Source organism: Centropristis striata, chromosome 2 (genome assembly GCF_030273125.1).
Source record: "Centropristis striata isolate RG_2023a ecotype Rhode Island chromosome 2, C.striata_1.0, whole genome shotgun sequence".
In the NCBI taxonomy this organism is placed as follows: Eukaryota; Metazoa; Chordata; class Actinopteri; order Perciformes; family Serranidae; genus Centropristis; species Centropristis striata.
The window spans coordinates 20,701,261-20,722,615 of NC_081518.1; the positions used below are offsets into that span (position 1 = coordinate 20,701,261).

A 21,355-nucleotide genomic window follows, 5' to 3' on the forward strand; every position below is an offset into this window, starting at 1 on the left:
TAATCGACAGCTTTACCATTGTCTGTAAGATGCTCATTACTGAGATTCTGATTTAAAGTTTTTATGTCTTAAACTAAGAGTAAAAGGTGGGAGATGTTTATGGATACACACAATCACAATGCAGAATTTACAATTACTATCCCAATTTCGTGTATTTAAAAAGAGTTTATCAGTTTGAACATTAAATATTACGTCTTTGTTCAGTTTTAAATTGAATACATATGGAAATTATTGGCAAATTAATGCATTCTGATTTAATTACACATTAGACAATGTCCCAACTTTTCTGGAATCCGGATTGCTGCTCTAATTTATTTTATTTATTTAAATTTTTTATTAATGAATAAACAAAAAAGAACAGCGGATTACTTATTAGGAGCCACAATATGAAAACAATACACTAAAACACAATTCTAGACAACAAAGACTCAGAAACATATTTACAAATTAGACATAATGTACACACAAATAACATACATAGAATAATATAAAGGACAACCACAACAACAACAACAATGAAAACAACAATACACCAGTCAAAGCCACACGGCGAAAACAGACAAAGAAAACAAAAGAAAAAAAAAAAGAAACATGAATTTAGCCCAAACAGAAATATAGAGAGACTGGTAATATACACAGATTCCAGGATAAAAAGAGAACCATATGAAACGTTAACTAAATTAAAAGTAACCCTTGGATCACAGCAATAGCTTTAGACCAATTGAGTATGGTTTCAGGTCTAGCATGATTAATCCTGGCTGTTGACCTCTCAAGAAGACAGACATCAAAAAACAATAAAAGCCAGTTTCTCTTGAAATTCGTGACAGGTTCAAACCAGTTCTTAATGATGGTTTTCTTGGCAGCTGTACAAGCTGCTAGTATTATTATTTTCTGCTGAAATGAAACTAAAATGATTGCTGCTCTAATGATTTTATATGGAGCAAAGTACTAGACGTTTTTGCAGAAGCTGGTGTAGAAAGAATGCTTGTATTAGGGGAATGCAGAACATTCTGTTTCTGCATGTTAATGGCTGTCAAATGAATTGGTCTGCTTCAGTTGTTGCTGATCTTCAGTTGTGCAGCAGTCAAACAGCAGGAAGTTAACATATGCTAACACTGAATGAAGTCTTGTGGAGTAAGAGAATCAGTACCAAAGACAGAGTCCTCTCCCAGTTCATGGCCGTAGCGCAGCATGCAGTCTCCCAGCAGGCCTTCAGTCTGAGGGTAGCCAGTGGTCTTCACCTGTCCTCGGATCTTCGACACTGTGTTCAACATGTTCAGTTTGGCTCGAGAGGCTGCGGAGGAAAACAAAAACTATTCCACATACTGGATTCCTATGTGCTTTCACAAAATATCATATGATCCATCTTTTTCTTTTTTTTTTTAACCTGGGTTAGGCTGGAGGTATTCCGTTGTTTTGGATAAAAGGTCAAACACAGACTTGTTGGTCACCTCAATTTTCTAATGGGAGCAAGACAAGCAAGAACAAGCAAGAATTTTAAAATAGAATTGAGACACTTCAACATAAAGTGATTATCATTATCAAACCTGTTCTGAACTCACCCTCTCCATCTCCATGAAGTCTTCATCCAGCTTCGTCCCCTCTGCCCCACTGATCTTTTCACTGAGTAGCTGCACAAAGAGAGCATGCAGACAGTTATGGAGGACTGAGGAATACAGAGAGGCAGGACAGTTAAATAACTGTTGAAAAAACTGGGATTTATTATGTTTTTTATTATTTACTGTGAGAACAACTGAGTAAAAAGTTTTATGCTTCCACAAAAACAAGTAAAATTGCAGTTTACATCCACGCCTGGACAGTTGGCATTGAATAATGGCCAGAAAAGTAAAACTATTATGATGCCATAGTGAAGTTGACCTTTGACCTGTTGAATATAAAAGTTTTCACTTCGCTACCATTCGTGACCATTGAGATATCGCAATCATAAAGTGATCTGTTATTCACATCTTGTTTCACAGTCACCTGATGATCATTACCTAATTACACTGATGATGATTTAATTAATTATTCTGTAGACTCAAATATGTTGTATCTGAACATAACTGTAGTCATATCTCAATAAGGCCATGATCATTACCCAGCAGTTGGTCCATTATACACCTCACTGAACCAAAAGGTTCTGGTTCACAAAGGTGTGTCTTAAAACAAGATTTCTTAAATTAAGATTATTAAATCTAGAAAAAAGCATGTTGTACGCTTAAAATAAGAAATGAACTCTTAAAACAAGATAAATTAAAGCTGCAAGCAGTGATGAACTGGCCCGAGCAGAGTGCGCTGACAATTATTTGTTTCTTACCAAGATAAAAAAAACTTTAGATTTAGAAGTGTTAGATAATTTATCTTGTTTTAAGAGTTAATTTCTTATTTTAAGTGTTCAACATGCTTATTTCTATATTTAATAATCTTAATAAGAAATTATCTGTCCATGCAGCAAGATCATTTCCCTCAGATTTAGTGTTTTTATCTTGTTTTTAGACACACCTTTTTTGCAGTGTGGATCTCTCTTGAGGATTTTAGCCAGACCCAGCATGCACCTTATGGTCATCAACACTGTAGTAATTTACTGTGGTAGATGCAACCAGGTTTGTCAAGGTACAATGATGTTAACTCTAGCCATAACACAATTATAGTATTGGGTATTTTGTTGTTCACTGTTCACAAACTTCTAGGCAGGCCTGTGAACGTTTACATTAAGACAATTTTCCATTCTCACACAGTTTGTCAGGACTAAATACAATACTTGAGATAATAAATACTTGTGTATAATAAAAATAACTGTTTAATAATGATAATAATAAAAACAATAATACAAAGTACAATTACACAAACAAAAACTAATTTTGTTACAATAAGAAGTGTAAGGATATCAATTACTTCCACTCCTGTGGGATAACGGGAAAAAATATTACTATTATGGTGACTGAGAGATTTGGATTTAGTTTTTTTTTTTCAGTTAGCAAACTGGTATTTTTGATATGAGGATATCCACAATCAACATTTGTATCGTAACAGCAGTAATACTATTGACCCTCCATGGTTTTACAGGCCTTTCAAACAGAGGAATGGAACTTTGACACCATTCCCTGGCAGATTGAGAGAGGATTAAAATTCTGTGTACACAAATAGTAGACTAATACTGAAAGATTTAGGGCAGTTGGCCAGTTTGACAGAAACCTCTGATTGCAGGTCAGCCACTCATTTCATGTTCTACAACTGAAAATTATCCCTTTCCCATTTCATGAGTTATTCTAATTATGTGTTGCAATTTACTTTCTGATGAACCCACTTTCAGTCTGCTGCATGGACCTCTACGTAAATGGTAAATGGACCTGCATTTATATATCGCCTTCTCTTTGCGACCACTCAAATGGCTTTACACTACAGACTGACTCATTCACCCATTCACACACACACACATTCATACTGGTGGCAGAGGCTACCCTAAACGGTGCCACCTGCCACCATTGGGAAATCATTCACACGCCGATGAACGCAGCATCGGGAGTAATCTAGGGTTCAGTATCTTGCTCAAGGATACCTCGACATGTAGGCTGCAATGGTCGGGGATCGAACCACCAACCATCCGATTAGTAGGCGACCAATCTACCAACTGAGCCAAAACCAAATGGGAGCAACCACCTACTTCTGTCTATGTCTTTGGGGGTGGGAGGGGGGTTGCATAATTCTTCTTTTTCCAAGGGCTTTTCAGGCTTTTACTTATCAACTCTACACTCTGTGTGTAGATAGTACAGATTGTTTAGGATACACTATATGTTTGATATCAGCTGAAATCAACAACCACAATTTACGAAACTTAGATCAGACTGTCAAACTTGGCAGCGCCAGTCAAATATCAACAAAGATACTGTTGCCTCGAGCTCGCCTATTTCTTACCTCAGATGTTTTCAGAAACATTTAAGTGAGCTGTTTTGCTTTAATTTGAGAAAGTTTGTGACCAGCCTGCCATGATTTTCCTTCTTAAAAATGGACCACGAGCCACCCTAGCTTGCATACATCACTCAGCAATACGTCTCGCGTTTATTGTGATGATTGGTTGGTTATTCAGAGGCTTTCTGGTCTGCACTCGTTGATGACGCCCCTTGAAAATCAAGAGAGGTTTCAGACTAATACCCATTTGCATTTGAGTTAGCCTGGCATCCCATTAGTCTGGTGATACCAGGCTAAAACAACTATACAGTCTTGTAACAAAATGTTTCATGAACAATCCTATATGAGCTATCTGTTAAAGTAGCAAGGAGGACTTGAAGCTTTTTAGATGGCAGTTGTGTTATGCAGCCCTCTTGATGTAGCGGTCCAACTCAACTCTCTTAACATTTAAGACTAAACTATACTGTAGTAAAGTAGCTGTGGGTTAAATATAGTGCAGATGGTGATAATGTGTGCTGCAGCACTGATAAGGTCCAGCTAAAATTAGTCCAATTAGCAGCTCTGTGATCAGCACAGTATTTAACGGGAAGCTACTGAGTGAGAGAACCTGGAGATCGACCCAGAATAGAAACAAGACTTGAGTCATCATGACTGGTGATGTATGACATAACAGGGATATTAGGCATATGGAATATTTGCATTTTAGGATCAACAGAAAGGAAGTGCAGAGACCCAAAGACTTTGGATGCATGATCTCAATATTGACATATTGCAGACATAACAACTAAAATTCCAAATCCAAAGGGAACTTATATATATATATATATATATACATATACATATATATATACACACATATATATTTATATATGTATATAAATATATGTATATGTGTGTGTGTATGTATATATATATATATGTGTCACACCTTCTCAGAGCCATACCTTAGTAAAAATCCATGCACACAGACATAGTATTTAGAGTGACTTACTCCCTCTGAGCATAGTGGTATTCATAAATATCCATAAATCAACCAAGAAATCATAGAAAAAGACACTCCTTTAACTCAATATCTCATAAACATCATGTTTCGACTTTTTGCACAGTATCTTATGTAATCCAGGTGATTGGATAGAACATTCATTTTACACAGACTCCCAAATAAAATGATGGAAAATAAATATAATGCACTATATTGTATCTGGCTCCATGGAAACCAGCCAGCAAGCACAATAACATGCTCCCCAAAGTGAAGCATCTAAATGGAATTCAGTCACTGTTTATTACCACATAACCAAGAAGGTTATGACAGAGAGGATACCACATCCTTGTGTTGAAATGTGATTTATGACTGATGATTTTTTTTACACCTGCTGTGGATCAAAGTTCATCATTTCCTTACTTCCTAGGGGTCAAAGGTCAACAGGGTCATAAATCAAATTTTAACACAAGGATGTGGTATCGTTATGTTTTTCACTGCACTCTATTTGTCAGTCTGTCAGCAGGATTACAGAACAATTACTGGCTTGATATTCATTAAATGTGGTGGAAGGATGTAGCATTGGCCAAGGATGAACCTATTCTATTTTGGAATGGATCCCAATCACAGGGCAGATACACAGATTATTTTCACTTTCATTCACATTGCGAAATACTGCATTAGTGCTTCGTTCTGTAATCTGAGTGTCCTTCAGTTTGTTTTGAAGATGAATAGTACCACTTAAATACAAATTAATCTAAATGCAGTATAACTTGCAAGTGACTCTTGTCAAAACACAATGGTTTGTTATGATGACCAATCTAATTGCTATGAAGAGAAAAGTCAAGCTGTCTGCTGACCAAACAGTCATACCTGGAAATGTGTCATTAACAACTCCAATTAGTCATCATTTCAAAAGTCACGCCTCAGTAGAGATGATTATCTTTCACACAGAGCTGCACATCTTTGATCCAATATGAACAATCATAAATGATGATTTTGTTTTGCTAATCTCTTTCAGCACCTTTAACATGAAACTACCATCCAGTTCATGGAAGCTTTTACATTTTGCTCTTCTTACCATCAGATGTCTGTTCTGAGGTACTGAGTAAACAAATATGTTAATGTTACACAGTTGCTCATAAAATTGGAATGAAATATTTTATACCTCTTTCCATGAAATGATTGTGACAATGTGATTTATTAGAAAATGTGTATAACGTCTCAAAACTCTATTATCATCTCTTTCAACATGTCACAATGAAAATCAAACCACAAACTAGAGGTTGACCGATATATCGGGCCAATATTTGCGTTTTTTACTTGTATCAGCGTCGGCCGATACATGCGTGCGTTCACCGATCAATTAGCCCATTTCACTGAGCCAGCACCACGCAAGGCTCGGTGCAACATCTGCCATTCTCTGGTGAGCTGCTACTGAAAAATATGTGGATCATCTGAGGCGCCACCACCTCGAGGCCGATAACAACATACACATTGTTTGCTATCCAACTGTTAATATGTTTTGTTTGTTTTGTTAATGTTTTTTTTTTTTTGATTGAGACTTGTGTAACATTTGTTATCATTGTGTCATTTTTATCATGTAAATGGAGGGAGAAAAGGCAATATCGGCTTCAAGAATCCGGCCAAAAAAAATCGGCAGCACATGTCAGAGATTGGTTAAGACAAATTATTCGGTATCGACATTGGCCATCGACCACTACCACCAACAGAGGATTGTGTCTGAAAACAGAATTATTCCAACTTAATGGGTGACCGTGTACTTGGCTGACAGTCTGAGTATAAACACTGATTGCTCTTAGGCTGCGCTCAGACTGCAGGTGAATCTGATTCAAATCAGATTCCTACTCAAATCCGATTTTTAGGACTGTCCACACAGTTTTTAGCAAATGTCCAAATCGGATATGGCTCTGTTCAGACACAGAGGGCCACATTATTGACTGATCTGACAGGTTGCTGTAGTAATGGCGTCAGAGCGCCTGACGTCATATAATTGCGACAGCGACAAGAACAACAAACATGATGGAGGCAGGTCACCTCAGTATATTGGATCCTGTCTGCAAAAATCAGATTTCATGTGATTTGTGACGGTTCAGACTTCAAAAGAGCCATCCAGTTCCGATCTGGATGGGCTAAAAATCGGATTTTGGCTGGCAGTCTGAACCAGGCCTTAGACCAGTTTGTGTAATTATTAAATTGCCACTACCAACATGAAAAAAATGACACATTATTTTCCCAAATGTAATCCAAAGTCAATCCATTTATTAGCTATTCAGGTTTGAGAAATTGTTTAGATGAATAACATCTGTCTTAACGTATTTACTCAGTCTAATTTTCAATTAATTAATTTGACTTGAAAGATTGTTTTACTGGGTTACTGTTTAGATTGTACCAGTGCTCTATCACATTAACACCATGTTTTATATTTTTTATCTTAATATCAGTGTTACCTCTGTTTTGTTTTTGTCTGTGTGTCGGTAAATGTCGACAGCAGCGCTGGCCTATGTTGCTGCTGCTGCCAGGCCTTATGTAAGCTATGAGAACAATACACAGTATAACCCAGGCTAGAGCAGGAAGTAGCGATGCTGTACTGATGTTGTGTATTTGGTATAATGGGCGGCTACACAAGCACAGGTAAAGAGAAACACAACCACTTGATCTTTGAAATGTCATAAAGACCAAGAGCACACAGAGACAGCAGTTCCCAAGAATCTAATCAACTTCACAGTGCAGTGTTCCTGGGTTCCATCACACACTAGAGCACAGTTTAGCACAATCTACTGCTGGTCTCATGTTTACCTCACTGATGTTACATTCCCCTTGTGATTGTAGTGATAATCCATAAAGGAGAGCAACACAGCAATATCACCTACAGCACCGAGTACAATTCAATCCACAATAGCTTGTTTCCAATCAGATGCAGGGCAGAAATTGATAATTCCATACACTGAGGGAATTGGAAATAGAGGAAAGTCAGTACATAACGGGGTTGGATGAATCTGCATGCAGCAGATTCATTGAAAGTTTCAAAAGTTATCCATAAAAAATGAAGAAAAGCGAGTTTTCCCACAATCTATTTGGCCTATTAGCCAGACATGGATATGATCCTCACTACAAAAGACCTTGTCCATATCTCTGAATACATGGCTAGCCAGATCAAAAACTTAACATGGGTCTAGACTAGAGTAATATAACTGGCTTGTCTGTGGCTTGCACCATAACACTGAAACCAAAGTAGTATTAGGGCTGTTTCCACTACCGGGTAATAGCCGGACAATACCTGGAATGAGGCGGGTCTCACTCGCTGAAACGCCCCTAATTTGAATACAAGCAGTCCGGAGCCGGCTTTTGTCTGGACTTTTTTTCATCCCTGTTGTAGAGCAAGGTCTTTTTTCTCCCCTGAAAACAGCCTGGTTACTGATTGGATAGATCGATAAGTGGGATGTGACGTAGTACTCTACACCACAACAACACATGCCATTTGTAAAAGCCGGCAAAGCAGTGTTCGCAACTTAGCCATTTTGTTGCTAAATTTATGACTTTTCAGACCTCCTTAGCGACTATTTTTCAAGAAAGTGACTGGAGACAAATCAAGCGACTCCTTCTTATTCTTAACGAGCCGCTAACGAGCCGTGTGTTTAGACTAGGGTTGTCAAAAGTATCGATACTCAAAAAACTATTGATACTAAAACGTTGTATCTGGATATAATACTCATTTTCAAAAGTATTTAGTATCTGAAGCTTGTTATCATAGTTGCAGTTTCTTTTTGCACAACTGTTTTTATTATAAATATTTAACGTTGCATTTTTCTTGTTAATAAAAATATTTCTGATAAATTTTGGGGTCTTTGTTTTTAATCCTTGTGGTATCGAAAATGGTATAGAGTATCGAATATTTTCCTGAGTATCGGTATCGAGTTGAAAATTTTAGTATTGTGACAACCCTAGTTTAGATACATTAAACACTGATCCTTTCCAGGGATCCAGTAATAAGAGAACTGCAGTCTGTTGCACCAGCTGAACTGATGTCTTATAGGTGCAAAATCAACACTGACTGATGCATTGCAACCACACAGTTTCACAATAAACTTGCCAGTTGCACCACCATTACCGGTTCTATGACAAGCTCCAAGTCAATTGTAATTCAAACCTTTAACTTTTAGTAGTTAACAATCGCAGGTTTTTATTCGGCCAACCTGGTAAATCTAGACTCATACTGCTCCTGTCCCAGTACAGGTGGTGTGAATGCATGTGTCCAAAACTCCACTACAACTGCTGCCAACAGTAGGAGAGTTGTAGGCACCAAGTGGGTCAGAGTCTGGATAAAATTAGAAGACTCAGAGAGGAGAAATGAGCCCAAACTGGCTGCCAGACCCTTTCTAGGACAGTGGAGGGGGGCAGTGTGCTGAGTGAACTGAACAGGAAGGTACCACTGTACATATGTCTTCATTCTGGTCCATCGAAACATTTACTGTTCCCTATTAATGTTCACTGTTTTTCACCTCCGGAATCTCGTAAATCCCTCTGGGGGTTTCACTCGTCGCCACTCTTCCTCCTAAAGGAAACACGACTTATATTGTTTGCACTTGAAAAAAAGAAAGAAATATTTTATTTTATTTTAACTTTTATAAATTTTAGTTTTAGTTTCAATTTGTGGAAGAAGAAGTTTATTAAAAGCTCATGCTTACGTCATGCATGTAAAGAGAAAACATTTCAAAATGCATGTGCAACTTGGTTAAATAAAAGTCAGTTGGTCCAGTCATATATTGTGTCATTGTAGTTTTCTTAAAATCTCGTCTTGTCTCGTTCTCATGAACCCAATATCATGTTTCATCTCGTGAGCTGAGAGTATCGTCACACCCCTAATATCTAGCCATGGCCATGAAACAGAAAGCACTACTGAAAACATGAGTAATTATTATAACATTACTGTTGTAATGTAATGGTTACACAAGCAAGAGAAAGTGGGTTCACGTGTGAGTCATGAAACATTTGAATCTCAACAATCACAGTGTGAGAATGATCGACTGTTGATTAATGTGGTAGCTGGAAACAAGCGTCATTTAAATATCACGCCCCATTATAGACTGGTTTCAGAGGCCTCCCACTGAGAGTTTACGACATTGAGGGACGCAATACAGCCAAAAAGAGGATATTTTTCCTTTTCTTTTTTAAGTCACCTTTATTAGCAAAGTGCACTGTGTAGGGGTCACAGCTATTCCAAAAGTTTCATTTGGATGTATGGACTGAATGCGTTATGAATTGTGGGAACAATTTCTTGATTTCATGCTTCCAAGATGGAGGTCTCTCTTTGTTCCCCTCCAAACAAAGACAAACGACCCGCACCCCCACAGGTATCTGCATCTACCCTCTCATTGGCTAATTCTAACAGGAAATACAACTCCCAGGTAGAGTCAAAAGTCTCCTGCAGCCATCTCTTCTCTCTCTTCTCCTCGACTCCCTGAGGGACAGCACGTCTGCTTCCTGGTCTGCACTCCAGGTAGACCAGACAATCTCCCTCCTCTCCAGCTCTAAGGGAAGGCCGGCAAGGCCCCAAACCAAGCTTGGGCCCACCACCTAAGTTTCCTGGCTGTGATCTATACTGGATATAATCACAGAGACCTTCACCAAGCTTTTGGAGCCAACAACAGCAAATGACTTTGGAAACACCAAACCCAAAAGGGACCGGATTCTTCTTCAAAAGGATTTCTGCTTCCCCCTTTCAACTCTGGACTCTGTGGTATAGTACTGGGCAGTTAGTACAAGCAAGAACAAGTTTGTTAAACTAAAATCAATGGTGTTGATCTGTTGTGTTTTTAAGTATATTTGTTGTGATAGTTTGTGTAGCCAGATGATTTGAAGTTGTATAATTAATCTTGCTCTACAGACCTTAAGTTGTACATGTAAATTAACTATAGCGCATTTGATTTGCTCACACACTAATCCACATAAAATATACTTTTAATGTGGCATCCTACAAACACATAGACTTTCAAAGTTGCTTGGTCTATTGTTCACCAAGAACAAAAGGGCTTCCGCCATTTTGATTTACTTAAATGACCACCCTTGGTCAGCCATTTTGTTACACATTATCCTTCACCCACATTTCCACTGTAAATAGTCTTTTAGATTAGTTATTGTGTGTTCTGCTTGCTTTGCTTTGTTTAGAATAAATATATTTTTGGACTAATATGCTTCTCCTTTTAATGTTGCACATGAATGAGTGATTTGCTAAACCTCTGCTATGAAAAGAACTCCAAAATTCCTTCAACCATTACTAAATATTAATAAGGTAATTTGATTATAATTATATTCATAATTAATAACCAATGTTCCAAATTGATAATTTAACTTTATGAGACCAATTTACTATGATTTGTTATCTTTCCTTTTTCTAAGTAAAGAGGTGGTGCCTCGAGGATAACTTTAATTCATTTAAAGTGTTAAATATTAATTTAGTCAATTTCTGATAGCAAAATTGACCTAAATTACCTGTAAATAGTTTGGTGACCCTGCTGGAGGCAATTTGTATCTGCAACCAGATACCCCTACAACTGTTACAAATAACAACACAGAGGAGCAAAAAATACATTTTACAGAAATATGCAACAACAGAGGGTTTTTTTAAATAAATAGTTATATACTCAAACAAGTTCAGTGAATATTTTAAATTTGGAGCACAGACGTAAAGTTTTCACAGCCTTTTGGTTGCAGGAGGTAAACAATATTTTAAAATAAGTTTTAATTCTAAAAGAAGACGGATCAAGATAATTTCCCTCAGATTTAGTGTTTTTAGACAAACCTTGTTTGCAGTGCAGATTTCAGTTACATTCATCAGGTTGACTCAAATACAATTCCAAATGAATATAAGTGTTTTAAGATTAATGCATTTGCTGTTATAATGATTTTATTAAATTAAACTGCATCGTGAGGCTGAAAATAAGTGTTTTAAATTAATGGGAAAAGGGACAAGCTGCAGAAACAGCAGTGTTCCCTGGAACAATGAATGCCTCAGGGCCTGATGCATTAGTACAAGCTGCAGCAGCAGGTGACAGCTGGGGCAACAAATGACTGGTGCCGTCCCTGCTTTTAATCCACACTGATGGCATCTAATCTACACATTAAAGCTGCAATTACCCTGAGCAGTGAACTGACAGTGAATGCAAGCTCGACAGACACCCTGACAGTAAAAATGCCCAATGTTCCAAACGTTCCGACACGTGCTTTGACATGAAGAGACTCTAAAGTGAGCTGAGATCATCGCCGACAGGATGTTAGTTTTGTCTTCTAAAACACAGATCAAAGAAGCCAGCAGCACTGCATGTTCGTTTACAGTCATTTCTTTGATTTTGTGACTGTGTGTTCCCTCTTCCTGCACTCTGAACATAGGCCTGTACAGGCGGGCCTGGGGGAGCACAAGCTACACACACACACACATACACACACACACACACACACTGCTTGTTCCTTCCTTTGTAGAGAGCTGTGTGTTCATCAGCTCTAATATAAACTGAAAATGTTAGCATCCCAGGCTAAATAACTTGCTATCTACAGTAGTAGCCTTGTGTTACTTCAAAGGCAGAGGATAGCATATCCAGGGTTTTCCCTGGGTTTTTAGAGGTCTTACGGGGGTGGGAAGCTGAAGCAGCAGGGTTAGTGTTCCTCGAACTTTACATTTTTTTAAAAAGCTTTTTTTTTTTTACCAAAAACTGTGCAATTTCACATCATTTTGACCACTATCATTACTATAGGTAACTAAAAACAGATTCAATTTGCTTTAGTTGTAATGTACACTTTATTTGCACAATTCACAGCCCCCTTTTGAACATTTAATTCTTCTGGCTGAATTGTTCCTGTAGAACCGCCGAACAAACTTGTACCACACTCCATGGCAGAAGACAATTCCTGGCTGGGGGGGGGGTCTGAAAAGTCTGAGTACCTGCCAGGCCTGGAATTTCCTCATTTTAGGGGCAAGGCCACTTGGCCTTTTGTGTTGGCAATTTTTTGACAACACAAAGGCCAAAAGCCAGGGTATCAAGGCCATAAAATAAAACAAAGATTTTAAATCCACGTCCATAATGAATTTAATTTAAGGACTAGTAATGACACTTCTGAGGAAGATTGGAGTCTCAGTCGAAACAGTCAAGCAGGTAAAGAAACATCTCCTTGTAAAGTAAAATGCACCAATGTTGTGCACTTTGAGAGCTAAATGAGAGCAAACACCTCACATAACATTTTTCAGTCGGGAGATACCGTATTATAAAATCTTTGTTATCCAATATTGCGTCATTTTTAATTGCTGTCAACATGCTTTCCACTAGGACATGGAGCAGCCAGCCAGTGTTTAAGCCCAAATTTGGTGGCCTCCCGCAGATCTAATTCCACTATTCCATCATATACACTGAACTTAATCATTGCCTATTTAAGATTTATTTTAAAGGAGAATAAGGGTTCTTGTATATTTTATTTAAGGCATCTTATTAGTCTTTTTGTAAATTCTGTGGTCAATTCTGTTAACACACTGCACTCTTATTTTGAAAGCGGCATGTGTTTAGCGACAGGAAGTTATTCAAAACAGTTAGTCACAGTTTAGTGTGTCAAACAACTTTAACTGTTAGCTAATGTTAGCTCGCGGCATGTATTTTGACCTCTGACCCGGTAGAGTGGCCACTTCCTTCACATCAAAAAGGAGGACACTTTGCATACACGGGTCACGCAAGCAGATATTGGTTTGGTATGATCCGGTTTTAAGCAGAGTTGTACTCCGATTAGCTAGATGCTTGTCAGTGCTAGCATGCCTCTCGACAGCTGCTTTGCCTTTGCTGCTCACATCTACAACGCTTCGACATAATGTCCAAAAAAAATGAAACGCCCTCTTACTTTTTGTAACAAACCCATGTTCTCTTGTCCATTCCGGGTTAAAGTAGGTCTTTCGCTTTGGCATTTTCAGACTTTCAGAGCTTGATTGACAGGTAGCAACTTTGTAGTGCGTTGTGGCGAATCAACACATGGCTCATTTGAATATTCAAATGAGCCATGAATTTGGGAAACACTGATATTTTTCAACATTTTATTGACCAATTAATCGTTTAAATAATCGACAGAGTAATCGATAATGAAAATAATCGTTAGTTGCAGCCCTACTCAAGATAGCAAAAGTGTTAGTCCTCATCCTCAAATAATTTTCTTGTGTAAAGCAAAACTTTGTTAAAGAAAAACTTTTGTGTCTCTTGTATAACTTTAGCAAGAGACAACTCCAGCGATGTGTGCAAGCAAGTTGAAAGAAAATGGAGATGTGGTGAAAATGTCTCAAATACAAAGAGCTGATTTTAAACTTCAAGTACCATTCTGAGAAAACACAGTATTTTAGTATAGTAACACACCACTAAATCTCAAAACAAAGCCTAGCAGTGCTTTATTCTGTGACTACATTCTCCTGGACGTAAACGGTATGTGGCCAATGATAGTATTACAGGCTCTTTTACTGCAGCTCTGAATCATGCAAAACATACAACCACCTATTTTCCTGCCTGCAGTTTGGAATGTAATCAATTCAGTCTGCTCATAGATGAGTGCAGCTGCAGGCTCTGCTCCAGCAGAGGTCAGGAACTATTGTCACACCACTGTTAATCACTCGCTCTGCTGGCTGCTTGTTTAATGAACTGTGATGCTGATCAACAACATAAACAACCAATCTTCCCTGCTGGAGAAAAAGCCTGAACAGAAGTCAGTGACATGAAATACAATGTGAGAGAGCTTATGATAAAACACTGTTAAGATGGTTTGCCACTTTCACCAAATATGTGAGTTCTGTTGACTGTCCAACAAAGGCATTTATTACATAGCAGATACTACCATGACTGGCCCCACTGGCTTAATAGTCAGCTTCACCTGAATACAGTTGGCCACTTACTAATCCAGCCAGCATCAATGTATCTAGCTCCACTTTAGCAATATTCTCTCATTAGGGCTGTTTCCACTACCGGATAATAGCCAGACAATACCCAGAATGAGGGTCTCGCTTGCCGAAACGCCCTTAATTTGAATAGGAGCAGTCCGGAGCCGGCTTTTGTCAGGACTTTTTAGTCCCCGTGGAAGAGCAGGGTCTTTTTCCTCCCCTGAAAACAGCCTGGTTACTGATAGATAGATTGCTAAGCGATATGTGACGTAGTACTCTACATGACAACAACACACGCCATTTGTAAAATCCAGCAAAGCAGTGTTCCCAACTTAGCCACTTTGTTGCTAAATTTAGCAACTTTTCAGACCCCCTTAGCGACTATTTTTCAAGAAAGCCACTGGAGACAAATCCAGCGACTCCTTCTTACTCTTCTTAAGAGTCGCCGTTAGCGGCAGTTAGCTCTGTAGCAGTACAGTGTGTATGTGCTGCTGCTGCAGGAGGTGTTCACTTAGCGATCTCTGTTTGTTTACAACAAGCAACAGACACTCTGTGCACAGTTAGTGATGCCGTTAATTCATGATCACTATGTTTATGATCAGCGGAGACTCTGTGCATAATTAGCCATGCTGCTTTCAGCTGCTGACGTTGTGCACTAAATCCCTCTGGGGGCTAACTTGTAGTCGACACACGCAGAGTGAGCAGACTTTTGAGAGGGCGTGGCCTGAGACTTTCCTGGTGGCCACTTTCACCCCTTAGTCGAAACACGGCTAGTATCAGACCTCTCTGGTATGAGAAGCTTTTCCATGGATGAATAATGTCCCCAACCTGTCTTTAGACAAAACATGATTTTTATATCAAGTTGTGTGTGAGTTGAAAAATGTATCAGTTGGGTTCTGTTAACCCACTCGATACTGATGTTTGGTTGAGTTGGGCCATGTCATTATCCCCTAAAATAACATGAGGGAAAATTATAGCGCATATTGTCTTTTTAACCAGATGCCATTATTAGAGCAGTTTAGAATTCATGTATGTATCAAAACAAACACTTTTTATATAACACTCTCTATTATAGATCTTCTTTTTGGTTTGGTTTTCAGTTGCCAAGAGGGCAGGTGCCAGAGAAAAAGAATTATATTCCAGAAAAGTGACCCAAAACCTGTGTCGGGGTCCACAACAGTTTCTGTAACCACAGCAGCACAAAACAGTTACAAAAACTGTAGCCTAGAGGTTAAAGAATTGTCCTCATAACTGGAGGGTCAAGTTGGCCTTGAGCAAGACACCTAACTAGAGGTGGGGGGCAAAAATCGATACAGCATAGCATCGCAATGTTTTGTGTGGTATTATTATATCGATTCATGGCCGCCAAGTATCGATATTTAGTGTCAGCAGGCAGTCAGTATTTTTACGGCTTTTGTTTTTTCCGGAGGCAGTAGCGGGCTCACTTTTAGGAATATACTGGAGATACTGGTATCATATGAAATTAGAAGATCTAAGGAATCTATAGACACCATGCATCGGGATAGTTGTAGGGAAGTTGTCAAAATAATGCTGCAAAGTTCAGCTTTTTTTTATGTTTCATTCATAACAATTCAGGGCAGTGAAGCTTAAAGTTGAGGAAAGTTTGATAAAATGCTGCAGTTGTTGTCGTCCATACATGTTTGAGACCTAATACAAATGAGTAGAAGCTGCATTTCAATTTGGCAGTGATCCATTTCACCAAACATTACTTTCTCCAGTACCAGTCCAGTGAACCATCAACAGAGCCTAAACGTTATTGGCTTCATGACCGTTCAGCTTCATTTTTTATGAAGCAGTTAAATGTATGTTTATGTAGTGTGCCATAGTCAGGGTTCGTACACTTTAGCAGTGGTCAAATTCAAGCATTTTTCAAGGACTTTCAAGGTAAATTTTCAAGCTTTTCCAGAACTTACACCTGTTAAATTGCATGTTTTAGATGAGTACTTTCACACTAAAAGGGGGAGATTTCACTTAACCATACCAACAGCGATGGTATTACACTTTTAAGAGGAACGGTCTTCATTTCAGATAGGCTACTCATTATTTTTACATTGAACATGTGATTATCTATAGTCTATAGAGGGATATAGTCAGATTGCAAGAGGAATACAGTAAGAATTTCAAGCATTTACAAGCACTTTATCCAAAATCGAAGCACTTTTTAAACCTTGAAAATACAACATTTAAACTCAAGCATTTTCAAGGTTTTCAAGCACCCGTACAAACCCTGCATAGTAGGCCTAGTTTTTCTTATTTAATTCCTTTTGCAGTAAGACCAATACACTGCATTCATTGCAATGCTGAAACTGAAACAATAGTAGTCGGTGTAGTTCAGGTAGAATACTGATGTTACACTTACATTAGCTGTGTTGCATCAGCTGCTTCATTCATGCTACAGCATGGCTATAAACCCTTGATATTTTCTATATGACTTCATACAGTAAAGAAGAATGCGGTCCGAGCTACATTTCAGATGAGAAAGCTTTATGAGTAGTATAAAACTGCATATATTTCCTTTCTGTCAAGATGCTGTTATTTTTCTGCCACGTGTTCATTTAAGGCTGTGAGGAATATTATCCCTTAGGTGAGAAGGACTTTGCTAGTATCTAGGGAAAATGTTTATTAGATTTTTGTGCTGGATTGCAATTGCTCTGTTTAAGAGGGTTAATTTGCTCCAGTGTTGTTACTCATTAAGCATGGAGCAATTATCAGTTCTTACTGAAGAGTCCTTGTTGCTGCTCAGATTCTTCCTCAAAGAGCAGAATTACAATAACAACCTAGTCATGCAGAAGACCATCTTTGAATGCACAACACGTCCAACCTTGAAGAAAATTGTGGAAGTCTTAATTAAATTGCAAAAAATGTCCTTAATGTATCACCAAATGTGAAACTTTTATCTTCCTAACACTGAGATAAGTCAGTATCTCCTAAAAAAACCTCATTAAACACACACTGAAAAAGGTGAAATGGTCCAAGCCTCTCAGAAGAGATTTGACTTTAGATTACAAGGCTAATAAAACAGGTTGGATTAAAAGACAGAAAGGTTAATTCAATTATCCTGTTTTTACAGGGTGTTAATATTGGTTCCTACTTATTAATGCACTGCAGAGATAATGCTTAACACAGATTATTCTTTGTCAGCCTCACAGTATGGTGGATCTTGTGGGAAATTAGTCTGGACAAGTTTTGAGGCATTCCAGGTTGGCTGGACTGTTTGTCTGCAGGGTATGGACGGTACACTGCAAAAAAGTGTGTCTAAAAACAAGATAAAAACACTAAATGTGAGGGAAATGATCTTGCTGCATGGACAGATAATTTCACTTGACAAGATTTCTTGAATTAAGATTATTAAATCTAGAAATAAGCATGTTGTACGCTTAAAATAAGAAACTGAATCCTAAAACATGATAAATTATCTAACACTGCTAGATCTAAGTTATTTTTTATCTTGGTAAGAACCAAATAATTTGCAGTGTAGGAATGGGTGATATGTTATTGTTTACGATATATCGTCAAAAACTTTCCCCCCCAGTAAGAATATGTCATCCCAAATAAAAACAATAAATTAAACTAGAAAATTTCCTCTGGGGGAAATTTTGAAAGGGCCACGGGGGCTACTGCCGGTGTGTGTACACTATGATGAGATTCTTCAGAGATTTCAAACAATTAATACTAGTAATGTTATGATACTATTCCTCTTCAAGTATTTATTTATACAGCAACCTATGCCCTTTAACCTCAAAATGTGTGTGTGTGAAACATTTGTATCTGGAGGAGTGTGCGCGCTTACGCGCGCATATGTGTGTGTGTGTGTGTGTGTGTGTGTGTGTGTGCGTGTGTGTGCGTGTGTGTGTGTGCGTGCGTGTACCTTTAACTGTTATTACATTAAATGACCAGTGTGTGTGTGTGCGTGCGTGTATCTTTAACTGATATTACATTAAATGACCAGTGTGTGTGTGCGTGCGTGTATCTTTAACTGTTATTTCATTAAATGACCAGTGTGTGTGTGTGTGTGCGTGTATCTTTAACTGATATTACATTAAATGACCATTGTGTGTGTGCGTGCGTGTATCTTTAACTGTTATTACATTAAATGACCAGTGTGGGTGTGCGTGCGTGTATCTTTAACTGTTATTACATTAAATGACCAGTGTGTGTGTGTGCGTGCGTGTATCTTTAACTGATATTACATTAAATGACCAGTGTGTGTGTGTGCGTGCATATATCTTTAACTGTTATTACATTAAATGACCAGTGTGTGTGTGCGTGCGTGTATCTTTAACTGTTATTACATTAAATGACCAGTGTGTGTGTGCGTGCGTGTATTTTTAACTGTTATTACATTAAATGACCAGTGTGTGTGTGCGTGCGTGCATCTGTAACTGTAATCACATCAAAGCATCAAAGCGTTGGGGTCGACCAATCAGAGCAGAGCAATCAACAGAATTAACAGCTGTGGAATCTTCTGGCAGAGTGAAAGCAGCCAGAGGTGGGCAGAGTGAAATTTCTGGCCTCGAACAGAAAGCATTTTTGGCAAATCCATAATACCTATCATTGATCCGACTTCACTTTGAGCGTCCTGAGTTCTTCCTGAACCTCTACATATGTTTTTTTTTAAGAAAAATGAAAAAATAGCTTTGTTAGAGCGATCAAAAAAAACAGTTAAATCTCACTTTTTCCGAAATCTTCCTGCGTTTTTAATATGGGACCCAATGAGGCTGTTGGTGGTTTTGGTGGCGCATCTTTGCGTCGTACGCCCAAATTATAACTCTGACAGCTTTACCAGAGGATTGTGAGTGAGAAGACACATTTTCCTACATTTCTATGTATAAATTATTTCTGTAGAGTGGAATTTGCGGCCTGGAGTGCAGTTTTCAAATTTATTTTTTGACAGTTTTACCTCTCCCTCTACACTCTGAGCGATGACATCACACACTCTGACACGAACATTCCGTGCAATACACACCCATTATAATCTCAGAATTTCTCCAAAAATGATCATGGTCATTGAACAGGGATTGATAAAAAACTATATGACCTATCGAAATGCAAAGTAAAACACCAATACACAAGACTTGTGTCTACTGTTTAAAGTTTAAATGGAGTCTCTAGGTGAAATTATGCCGGAGAAGTAGACGTCTGAAAATCTTCAATTAATGTTCTTTTTTGCTCATTTTCTTTCGGCCGTCTCATTCATTTCAATGCAAAATTTTGGGCAGTTTTTCGCCTTACTGTCCTTTTACTGTATACCTGTGCATTTAACACATTATTTAAAGATGCTATATACATATAGTTATTATTATTATTATAAACTCACTGACATAGACTAATGTAATGTAATGTATAATGTGAACTGAAATAGACCTAATTGATATAAAACAATTTTGGAAACAAGTGTTTTCATTCATTGTTTCATAGGACATAGTACAAGTACATACATACAGATATTCCTGTCAGCCTCCTTCTCCACATTCTTCTACACCAGAGTCACTGATTGGATTTCATTTTCAGTGAACTTTTATTTATTTGTCATGTTTCTTATTTTATCAGATTGTATTTGCAGTTGCACTACTTTGTGATTTTCATAAGCTAAGTTATTTTGCTGTTTCTTCGCTGCCTGTGTGCCAGAAAAAATATACATTTTTAATAAATAGATTGACATTTCAGACTTGTTTGTTTGGTGTCACTCATTACATTTTTGCAGTACAGGTGTACTATTTGAACTTAATTGATGTAGTTTAGAAGCCTTTACTATTATTTTGGTGATAGATTTATAGTCAAAAAGATTAGGCTGAATTTATTTTTAATTTATGTTATGTGTTAATTTATTGTCATTTTTATCGTGACCGTGATAAATACCAGAAATGATCTGGATAAATGTTTTAGTCCATATCGCCCATCTCTAATGGACTGAGGAAAAGAATGCAGGTCAGCAGGAAGTGGAAAACAAGAGTGTGATGCTCTGCCTGTTTGCTGCTCTGTGACTCAGTCTGTCACAGGTCACACTTTCCCCTCAGCTGAGATATGCTATTGATAGGACAGAAAGTGACAAGTCAAACCACACAGCCTGCTGGAGTAAACAGCAGTTTCCTTACAAAACAATGTGGAATCTCTCGAGAAGGTGAATCACTGGCCTACACACACGTACACAGGAATCACATTGTGGCTTTGTGTGTGTTAGCAGAACCATATTGTTTTTCTGTCTCTCCCAAAGGAGCTCTATTGCAGAGGCAAAGAGGAGGGGACAGATGAGCACTAACTCATGCAGTTAGAGAGGCATGTGGAGTGGATATCAAAACTGCACCTATTCAGGATTCAGGAAAATTCTCACTTAGTTATTGAGAGACATTTTAACAACACATAGTGCTTATTGGATTGATCCGACACACCTTCCTGTGTTTTGAGCAGGAGTGTTTGTTCAGTAGTGGGTGGAATCAGCTGGAAACTGGAGCCACCCAATGAACTTCAGCTGAGTTCATGCACAAGCAAATACATTAAACAGTATTTCTCAGTATTGGACCACAAAA

At 38.1% G+C, this 21,355-nt stretch overlaps 1 protein-coding gene across 1 annotated transcript in view; it reads right to left on the reverse strand.

The window, feature by feature from the left end:
* Nucleotides 1-21,355, reverse strand: part of sh3gl3a (SH3-domain GRB2-like 3a) — a 57,572-nt gene that overhangs the window by 17,418 nt on the left and 18,799 nt on the right. The window contains exons 2-4 of the mRNA XM_059350880.1: nt 1,563-1,631; nt 1,388-1,460; nt 1,151-1,294 (exon numbers count right to left, since the gene is read on the reverse strand). Of these exons, the coding sequence (XP_059206863.1) occupies nt 1,151-1,294; nt 1,388-1,460; nt 1,563-1,631 (286 nt within the window). The remainder of the gene's footprint in view (nt 1-1,150; nt 1,295-1,387; nt 1,461-1,562; nt 1,632-21,355) is intronic.